Source organism: Hibiscus syriacus, unplaced genomic scaffold (genome assembly GCF_006381635.1).
Source record: "Hibiscus syriacus cultivar Baekdansim isolate YM2019G1 unplaced genomic scaffold, ASM638163v2 tig00116995_pilon, whole genome shotgun sequence".
NCBI lineage: Eukaryota > Viridiplantae > Streptophyta > Magnoliopsida > Malvales > Malvaceae > Hibiscus > Hibiscus syriacus.
The window spans coordinates 709,474-720,964 of NW_024063511.1; the positions used below are offsets into that span (position 1 = coordinate 709,474).

Consider the following 11,491-nt stretch of genomic DNA (forward strand, 5'->3'; position numbering starts at 1 on the left):
TTACAATTATTTTTCAAAAACAACATAACATGAACGTTTTAAAGTTTCATAATTCATACTATAAAAAAAGTGTAGTACTTAACACATAATTACACCGGTATAGGTATGTACATCTCCCAATATATTGGTACCTAATAATAAACACATAATTATACTAATGTAAGTATGTTTATGTATTTTCAAAGAAATAAAAACCTAAAAATAATAAAAAGTATATATTAAATCATGTGTGTACAAATTTTATTAAAAATATATAAAATTTAAGAATATTTATAAAATTTACTTTTAATTATACTATTTTTCTCTAAAAAATATAATTATAAATTTAATTTATAAACGATTAACAGTTAACTGTTTATCAAAATTCATAACCATAAAATTAACCGTTAACAATCATTTTTAACGGTTCGATTAACCGAAATTATTTAACATTAATAGTTTGATTAATTAACTTGTTAATTGTAACGGTAAATGAGTCATCTTTTTGAATAAGAAGCATTATATAAACTAGTATAACTATAAAAAGAGAACTCAATACCCCTTATCATCTCCACCGTTCAATCGTTTTCATCTAAATATCGTCGTAGATTCCTCATTAATTCCTCATTAATTTCATCTAAAAAGAGAACTCAATTTTTTATATTTTTGATAAAGAGCCTAATAATAACAAAATCAATAATATTTTATTGATTTTATTAATAAAATTGATAAAACGTCTAATAATAATAAACGGATAAATTATTACTGATCTTATTAAAAAACTAACAACAAAACCGATAATTTATTTTTTATAGTATATTAATATGATTATTTCCCAACTGACCCATCTTTTCTGTTCCATGTGATTTCTTCTTTCTTTAAAAAAAATAAGAAAACCCCAACAACCTGCAAAACACGTGGGCCCACTTTTCAAAATCGTATCAATCTTTTCCCGATATGCATACGGGCTACGGCCATACCCTTTTTTATTTTTATTTTTTAATATATAATATTAAAGGTATAATGTAACAAAATAACTCTAACGCTTAATAGTAATGTCATATTTACCTTATTATTTTTGGAATATTTGGATACTGAACGTTTATTTTTTGATCAAAAATAATCAACACTGGATAAAAATCGTCAGTCAACTGACGTTCAACGCATATGCTGACATATCAATCACGCGTAAAGGAGAAAATTAAAGTGGACATCCAAGTCATCCAGAAAAATTAAAAATTGAAGTGGACGTGCCACTCTCTGATTGGTGCAAAGTTAAAATGGTGAAATGCATGAAGGGGGACTCGAACATGGGTCTCTCTAGTGTATTACTTATCGTTTTACTACCAGGCTAGCCTATTTACTCAAATAACTTATGAAATATATTGTATTTAACATTCATTCTTTTGTCTGAATTTCATTTAAAAAAACAAAACAAAAAGTCTTATATTTTCTATATGCTTCGATGAGTCCATTTAGGTGTCGGTTTTGGGTTCCGAACATGTTTCTTTCATCTCATTGAGAAATAACACATCATGATCAAACTTCTCATTCTTGGAATAAACATGGATTATCAAGTTGTAAATCTTTGAAGAAGTTCCAAGATCAATAATCCATTTGACGTGGAGTTGTGATTGCTTCTCAGCCATTCCCTCTTCACACAACAATCCTATTATCTTTTCATAGTTCAGTTCATTGATTCTTGATTTCTCTATGTTCTTCCACATGAAAAACTTGCCCGCATATATATAACTTATAAAATTTCAGAGTAATCAATTTGGAAAACTAGAAAACATCCCATCTTCTATTTTCACTGTATTTTCCTACCCATTTTCTAACTCATAACTTCTCATTTTCCATCCCTTTCTCACTGACCAAACAGAATGCCATATTCATTCAGTTCAATTAAAGCATCACAATAATTTTTACATCACTAAAACTGAACTTTAAGAATTGTATTCTCTGCATTTTCCCTTCAATTTTTAAACCTAAACTTATCATTTCCCATCCCTTTCTCAGAGACCAAACAACAATTTAGTAAAAAAGCTGAACTTTAAAGACTATATTTGGTGTATTTTCTCCAACCGAGACTTTTTTTCTCTCATTATTGTCTCAGGACCAAACCATGTCCCATTTTCATTAAGCATAAAAATATACAATTTAATCCTCAAAAGCAATATTCCAAATTTAGTAAAAATATGGACTTTACGGATTGCATAACTTGAAGAAACAAAGAGACGAAGCGAAAAGGAATAAACTTGGTGGATTTCATTAGATCTAGAGGCATGGATGAGATATCTAATGGTAGACCAGAAATCATTCTTCATCCAATCTCCATCATCTCGAAGAATTTGCCAAGGGTAGGAACCCTAAGTCTCCTGTGGTGATGTGTAGTATGAGGTTTGGAAGAACAATCATCCGGAGGCAATGTCGGCCACGGCGATGGGCGGAGAGAGGATAGACCACAAGAACAACAATGCCCCGTTCGTTTGGGGAACTGGTTTTGATCAAAAATCAATTTTTATTGGAATTATTGATGGGGAATTACCATCTCAACGTGATTTTGCAGTATAAATTTAGGGGTATTACATTCTCCATCTAAAAACATAAAATTTCTCTATTGAGAAACTCTTGCTTTCGAATTTGGATAGTTTTACATCTAACAAAAAGTTGAGGAAAAAACTGGTTTATAAATAGTAACACGTGATTTATTTTTTTAAATTAAATTCAGACGAAAGAATGAATGTTAAATACAATATGTTCCATAAGTTATTTGAGTAAATAGCTTAGCCTGGTGGCAAAAACAAGAAGCAATACACCCTATAGTCCCCTTCATTCATTTTATCATTTTAACTTTAATGAAATATATCACTTTTTGATTTGTTCAAATTAATAATATAAAAAATATAAATAATAATTTATAAAATTGATGTGATAGTGTCTCGTCAGTAGTATAGATGACTTAAATGTCCACATCAACTTTATCTTTTATGTGTGCATATTACATTAACATTCGACGTTGACCGTTAATTAATTCACGATTTTTATATAACGTGAGTTATTTTTTACCAAAAAAAAAATAAAAAGTTTAATATTCAAATATAACGAGGAAGATTCAAAAGTGAAGGGCAAGTTGGGAAAGGGACGAAGTTTGATTTTTCGAGGAGCGGCTTCGGAAAGAACCGATCAACAGCCGAGACAGGCGGGCAACTTGACCGTGAAACCAGCGGCAAAGGCTGACGTTTATTTGAGGGATATCTTTATTTGTTTTCGCTTAGCTGCTTCTGGAAACCTGTTGGCTGACCCTCGCCGAAAACGAAAGCCGGCTAAAACTGGCTTAGAGACTGGACCGTAGATAAATCAAGTGGGCTCCACAAAATTAAATATTTTAAAATCATTTCTTTTTAGACGGTTGAGAATTGAGAAGGTCCACCGATATTATCTTAATTGTCGCCGAAGTTGGTCTCTATTTTTTGCGCTAACGCTTTGTTTGGTATTTTATCTATATATTTCTCAATCATTTTTAATAAATTATTTAATTCATTGAATTTAAAATTTTTGAAATCAGATTGAATTAATCAATGAATTAAACTTACAAATAAAATAAAAAAATCTTTAATTATTAAATCAATTGTTTCCTTATCTTGATTACGGGAGAGGTGCCTCGCGGCAAGGAAATTGCTGGTGTGGTCGACACGTGTGTGTTATGAATTCAATTTTAATTGAAATGGACTATTAGGTTTAACCAATCTTTCATTGATTGTTTGTTTCATGGAAACGTGAAAGATATAGGGCCGTTGTTTAATACTGAATGTAAGCATTCAGTGCTGAATGTTAAACCGTTCAGCATTCAGCGTGCTTGATTCTCACATTTGAATGAAGATCATGCTGAATGAAATAACAAAACACTGCGGAATGATTTAACATTAAAGTATATTTTGAATCATTAAACACCCGGTATTTTACCATAATACCTATTTTTTTCACATGTTGTATTATTAAAAAAATCATATCTTATAATATAATTAATCATTATGAAGGTAAAAATGAAAATATTCATAATTCAGATTGTACATTCATAACCATTATCAAACAGTATGTCACATTCAGAGTCAATTTATACAGAGCCTTTGAATCATTCAGTCCATTGAATCATTCAGTGCTTAATCATTTTATTTTATCAAACAACCCCTTAATTGTGATTTCAATATTTGTTTGCTTGTGAAAGAGATGTGATAAATAAATTGTTATTTTAAATGGACATTTTTAGTTCATTAGAGTTAATGCCATTCTACTCCTATATGTCTATATTTATTATTATAAGATTAATACCTTTTAATTATCTCTATTATTATTATTATTATTATTATTATTATTATCATATCTATAATTACTATTAAATGATTAATTAAATTAGTGTTAAAATTATTAAATTTTCAAAAACATCTTATTTTAAAGAGTAGTTTATTAACAATCAATTAGTCTAACGCGATAAACACTAAACATTTTAAATAAATTTTAAGGTTCGAATTTTGTCATTATAAATAGTACATATTGAATTAAGAGGTTTGCCCTCATAATAAACCTTTACATAATTATATTTTAATTTAAACTTAAATATGCATTTGATATCCGAAATATACACATTTCTTTAAATTAGTACCTGAAAGCTTTTTGTTCCCGAGTTAGTACTTCAATTATGTATATTCTTTCAGATTGGCACTTAATTTTTGTTGCTCCTAGCTTAATACATGAACTATATTTATTCTCCCAAATGGGAGTTGATATATGAACTTTAATTTCATCCATTATTTGAGTACTTTTATTTCTAATATTAACTTTAATGACGTGACGACATAAAATTATAACACGTGTCCATAACGATATCGTCATGCATATATTTTTAAAAAAGTAAAAATACCAAATTTTTAGATGAAAATAAAACTTTGATTATAAACTTAGGAGTAAAACTTCTGTAAGTATTAAATTGAAAGAAAATAATTAATTCAAAATACGAACTTAAAACAAAAACTTCTATAGATATCAACTTTAGAGAAAATACCTAATACAAGTACTAAATAGATACATAAACCTTTTATTTACCAACATTGCGGGTGTACAAAAAATTCAGTAAATACAATATCTTAAACCAAATCTTTGTTTAATTATTTTGAAAAAAACAAAACTCATCTCCTTAGAAACTACAGTTTTTTTCTCCAATTAAATTCTTATAAAAATTATTATTCATATAATTATTCATTTTAAAATATTTTTAGTGCAAAACCTAAATTATTATTATCTCATACTGCTATTTTTTAAATCATGTATTTATTAGAGAATATTACATGAGTCATTTTTAGGGATGGGCACGAGACGGCGCAGTTCTTTTGCTTCCCTAACTCCGACTCGAAAATATATTGATTCAATTTGTCCTCGTCCCACCTTGATAATTGTTGGCTTTTCTCTCGCACTGAACTCGTCCCATTTTTCAAAGAAAGATTTTGACTCCAATTCGATCTGATATGAATATCCTAATACTTTAAAACAATTAAAACAATATATTTTTTAAAATCTATCTATAATCCTGTATTATTATTATACTATTAAAATAATATATTTTATAATAATATACTATATTTCAAACAAACAAATATTTATTTTTTTAATTATTATAAACAAAAAAAATCGATATTTACTTTTTATGTGATGTACATTAGGTTGGATTGAGGTGTAGCCAATTCACTTTTAAGCTGTACACTCATATTTAAAAAAAAAATCAAATTGAGGATTGGGGATGGATCAACACCTAATATTTTTGGGTAAACTATACGTGTAGTATCTCAATTATCATTTTCATTCGTTTTAGTCATTCAACTATTATTATTTTTTCATAATCATATGTAACGCTATATTTTTATTTTATTTTGATAATTTATCGTTAAAAAAGTAACTAAACTATTGACATAACATTTTTGAATTTTTTCAATAATGATATGACATTACTTTGTGGTGATATGTCAATATCACCATTTATTTTTTAACAGTGAGTGTCTAAAATAAAACCAAAACGTAACGTTATGCATGATTTTGAAATAAAAAATAATTGGATGACTAAAATAGAACAAAAATGATGTTATGGTGCTGAACGTATAGTTTGCCCTTTTAAGCAAATATAATTAGCTAAGAATTCAAGATTGACATAGATGCGGTATTCTAAAAAACCAGCAAGATGTATTTAATTATATTTTTAAAAGTATTTAATTTTAAAAATATTTTATTTAATTATCGTCTAATTAGAAATTTCTTAATTTATGGTAAAAGCCTAGATTTTTTCTAAACGAATAATTTGTCTTAGAGCATTCAACCAAGTTGACAAAAATACCCTCATCCACACTCTTCCCCCCTTTCCAACCAAAATACAAAATTCACAACTGAGACACGCCAACCAAACGTAAGCTAACCTATATAAAGAAAAACAACAACAATAAGAAAAGGCCCAAAGGGCCGTGATTGACTAGGATTGTGGGTCCCATCTGAACGGATCTCAAGCTCGGACTTCAAATCTCTTTTATAAAACTCCAAATTGGAAACTTGTCCTCGGGACGCCCACTTTTTTTTAATTAGAAAACACCGTAATAAATTAAAAAAAAAGAGCCCCATGATGAGCTAAGATTTTGCTTCCCCACGCGCCTGCGTCTCCATCGTCACACTCTCTCTCTGCCTTCTCGCTCTATATGGTCTCATTATATAAACTCGTGTCCCCCCGACCCTCCTCTCCACAACAAACTTGCTCATTTGCGTTTGTTTATTTTCAAAATCCCTCTGCTGTACGATTAGAAGAATCGTCAACCCTAAAGGCCTTTGCCGTTTGGTGTTTTGTTTGCTCGTTTTCATGGATGAGTTTAACAGTAAGAAGCGAGGTCGAGACGACTCCAACGAGTCGGACATGGACTCGACGGAGGTGAAGAGACTCAGAGATGATTTGTTGGATCTTCTTGATGAGTCAGATTCTTTGCCTGTTAATCAAGATCTCGCTTCTGTAATGAAGAGTTTCGAAGAGGAGATATCCGCTGCCGCGTCTACTTCGACGGAATCGATGCCGGTTTTTGATCTGACGTCAGATTCCGGCGAGTCCAAGTCGGATCTCGGTTACCTTCTCGAGGCTTCGGACGACGAGCTCGGTCTGCCTCCTCCAACGTCTTCCACTACCGGCGACGAGGGAACGTCGGAAGCCTCTGATTTGGATAGAGTGGACTCACACTCGTCTGGATTCGGTGCTTTGTGGGGGTTTGAGGACCAGAACCCGAACTACGATTCCTTCGAGTTTGGATTTGTTGATAATTACAACGTTGACCATGTTGCTTATGATGGATTGTTCGAGTATTCCGATGTGTATTACGACTCCGATATGACTGGTCAGCTATGGCGGCTGGAAACTCTGTCGGCGGAGTAATAGTTCGAACGTAATTTAAAAAAAAGGTAAAAAATATCAAAGGAAGCAAAAAACAAGGAATAGCCGATCTGTAAATTGTTTTTGCCCTCTCTTTGAGGGTTGTCTTAGAATTTTTTTATTAAAATATGTTATAACATACAATTTGGCTCAGATGTTTGAAATGATAAATCGTCGGTCGTCTTAACAAAGCATATGTTAATTATGAAACGTTAGGTTTTTAAACCCTATTAGATTTTTTAATTATTGATACTATGAATAATTTATAATTGAATCTTATAAAATTTGATTTAAATTAATTAATTAATAAAAATATTTATGGGTAAAGCATAATACTATTTCATAACTAACTTGCACGATCAAGGAACGTATTGTGTTCGTGTGAGGCGTCTCTTTTCCGGATCTGAATCGGATTTCTCTCGCTGTTATCAATTAATCTATTATATTCTCTGAGTCTAATTAATTTAAGGGTAAAGTATACAAATGGTCACTAAATTTTTTAAATGTTTGATTTAGGTCCTCAACTTTTAAAACATACAATACAGTCACTAAATATTTAGTTTGTTTGCAATATGGTATCTGTTGAAAACATTTTTGTGTTTCGATATAACAAATTAGTTTAAATGAATTTTAAGATTTTACAAATGATTTTTTAAGTATATTCGATTCAATTAATCGAATATCAAATTATTACTCCAAGTCTTTTAAAATCAATTTCAAACCTTACTAAATGTGTAAAATTGTGTTTTATACTTAATATATTTTTAAAACAATTTTCACAAAGTATTTTTAACCAAAATCAAGCCTAAAATCAATTTTTCAGAGTAATGCACTGATGCACCAATTCATGCATCGATGCACCATGAATTAAATTGAACATCGAATGCATTTCATGCATCGATGCACTTACCATGCACCGATGCATTGAGGATTTTATGAAAACATCGAATGCATTTGATGCATCGATGCACCAGCCATGCATCGATGCACTCTGGCTATTTTGAAACATCGAATGCACTTGATGCATCGTTGCACTCTTAGTGCACCGATGCACTAAGGGTCCAATGGTCAAATTATTTGAATTTTACACCGATGCACCATGGGTATGCATCGATGCACTGACGCTCCCAACTGCTTTAATTAATTGTTTTCACACTTAAACGACTATTGACTCCACTAATCATCCCCAATGTTCAGAAGTGATTTAAGGTGTATTTAAACAAGCTTATAAGCCATTGATCAAGAACAAAAACAACAAGCAACTAGAATCAAGAGATAATCAAAGAGAAAGCATCAAACCGCAAGTTTGTGCATTTCAAGCCTATTTTTCATTCAATATTCATTTTGCTTTCAAGAACAATATTTGTACTCAATTGTATTCATTCTTGAGTGTTCTTTTCTTTGTTCTAGAATTGTGCAAACAATCTACCTTGTGAGGATTTCCTTGTAAGTTTGCAAATTTTGTAATCTTCTCTTTGGGAAAGAATGTTCTCAAGAATTGGGGTATATTCTTGAGGGTGTTGTAAGGTTATCTCTTTGGCCTCAAAAGAAAGAATAAATTAGTGAATTTGTTGGAAAATCCTTAGTGTGGATAGCTAAGGTAGTGGACGTAGACTTTGATTGAGAAATTTGAACCACTCTAAATCGCTGTGTAATTACTTTTAATTTTCTGCAAAAGCTTCCACAAAATTTAAATTGCCAATTCACCCCCTCTTGGCCGATTCCGTCAATCGATTAACTCAATAATTGGTATCAGAGCCTAACTCATTTTAAGATTTAATCGCCTCTTGAGTCGATTCGGGAAGAGTTACATCGATAATCAAAGTCATCAATGGCCTCTACTTCAAACTTCGACTCCGGTCTCGATTCGATGCTCGTCAACAAGCCTCATTTCTTCAATGGGGCTAACTATGCCTATTGGAAAAATAGGATGATGTACTTCATTCAAGCAAGTGACATGGGAGCATGGAATGCAGTAGAAGAATGATACATCAAGCCTCTCACTCATCCAAGATTGTGGAGTGAATGAGAATTAAGAATGTTCCAGCTCAACTCCAAAGTCATCCATATCATATTTTGTGCTCTTGGACCAGATGAATACGGAAGAGTTTCATCTTGTACAACCGCCAAAGAAATATGGGACAAACTTCAAGTCACTCATGAAGGTACCAATGAGGTAAAGAAATATAAAATTAGTATTCTAACGCATAGCTATGAAAATTTCAGGATGAAACCAAAATGAAGATATCAAAGCTATGACGAATAGATTTTCAACGATTGTCAATGGTCTCAAATCATATGGAGAGATCATTTCAAATGAAAAGCTTGTGAGGAAGTTAGTCTACTCCCTTCCAAAATCGTGGCAATAAAAGAAGACGACAATCATAGAGTCTAAAGACCTAACGTTCTTAACTCTTGAAGAACTAATCGGTTCCCTTCTCACTCATGAAATGATGTTTGCATATGAAGTGGACTTCAATAAGATTGACGAGACACCAAAGGAGAAGGAGAAGAAGAAAAACATTTGAGTTGCTCTCAAATCCACAAAAGATGAGAGTGATTCGAATGACGATGATGATGACGAGGAAATGACATTATTTTCCAAACGATTCAGAAAGATGATGATGCCCAACTGAGGAAGAAAATTCAAACGTCATGAAGGCTTCAAAACTAAATCGAATGAGAAAGACCCGATCATTTGCTATGAATGCAAAAAGCGGGGGAATGTCAAATATGATTGCCCACAATTGAAGAAAAAGAGTCAATCCAAAAATAAGCACAAGGCTCATGTAGCTACATGAAGCGATGAAGAAGGTTCCAATGAAGCGGAACAAGAAGTTGCAAACTTGTGCTTGATGGCTATCGGGGGAGATTCTAAGGTAACCTCGAACTCATTCGATTTGGATGAATTATCTTATGATGAGTTATTAGAGGATTATAATGGGTTGGCTTCGGATTACAAGACTCTATTTTCAAAATACAAAAATGATTTTTCAAAATTGAAAAACGAAAATAGTCTTATATCCAAGACCAACAATGAGCTTGAAAGTAAGATCAAAGAATTGCAAATCAAAATTTATGATTTTGAAAAGAAAAATACTGATTTGCATAACTTACTTTCAAAAGTTCATGATGATCATCAAAAGAAGATTGATGATCTTAAAACTTCTTTTAATAATGTTGGAACAAAAAGTTTTGAAAAATGTGAGAATTCAAAATACAACTTTGTTAAGAAAAGTTTTAGAAGCTACAATCATAGAAGTCCTCAACGAACCTTGAATGGTAAAATTGTTATGAGTATATGGGTTCCTAAAGAATTAATTACTACTAAAGATAAGGATGTCCTTCATAAATGGATACCAAAGGGGACAAGGATTTTAGAAACTAATGAATATGGACCCAAAAGAATTTGGGTACCAAAAATTAGAAATTAATCTATGTTTGTAGGAAAAGGAGAATTGCTACAAGGCATGAGAAACAAATCCAAATTCATGGTACCTTGATAGTGGATGCTCGAGACACATGACCGGAGACAAAAGCCGGTTCATAGAGCTTAACGCCAAAAATAGAGGAGAAGTGACTTTTGGTGATAATTCAAAAGGTCACATTGAAGGTATTGGTACTATAGGTAATACATATTCCATACAAATTAAAAATGTGTTATATGTGAATGGATTAAAACATAATCTATTGAGTATTAGTCAATTATGCGATAAGGGATTCAATGTCATGTTTGAAATTAATGGTTGTAAAGTCATTGACATTGCATCTAATCGGGTTATGCTTGTTGGTCATAGAATATGAAACATATACATGGTGCATTTAAATTCTATTAATATGACTAATTTGTGCCTAGTTGCTAAGGATGAGCATGATAGTTGGTTATGGCATAGGAGAATAGGACATGCTAGCATGAGTGTTTTGCAACGGTTAGTTCAAGGAGAATTGGTTCGAGGGCTGCCTAAACTAAAATTTGATAATGATAAAATATGTGATGCTTGTGCTAAAGGAAAACAAAAGCGAGTTTCTTTTAAATCCATTAATGATGTGTCAAATAGTAAA

The 11,491-nt window shown here is 31.4% G+C and overlaps 1 protein-coding gene across 1 annotated transcript; it reads left to right on the top strand.

The window, feature by feature from the left end:
* Positions 1–6,757: 6,757 nt before the first annotated feature.
* LOC120193324 lies at positions 6,758–7,442 on the top strand. The gene has a single exon (XM_039195836.1). It carries the CDS (start codon positions 6,872–6,874, stop codon positions 7,430–7,432), a length of 561 nt encoding a protein of 186 aa, XP_039051767.1. The 5' UTR covers positions 6,758–6,871; the 3' UTR covers positions 7,433–7,442.
* The last annotated feature ends 4,049 nt before the right edge of the window (positions 7,443–11,491 follow it).

Excerpts from the sequence above, each read along its gene's own strand:
- LOC120193324 (XM_039195836.1), top strand. The coding sequence starts at position 6,872 with ATGGATGAGTTTAACAGTAAGAAGCGAGGTCGAGACGACTCCAACGAG.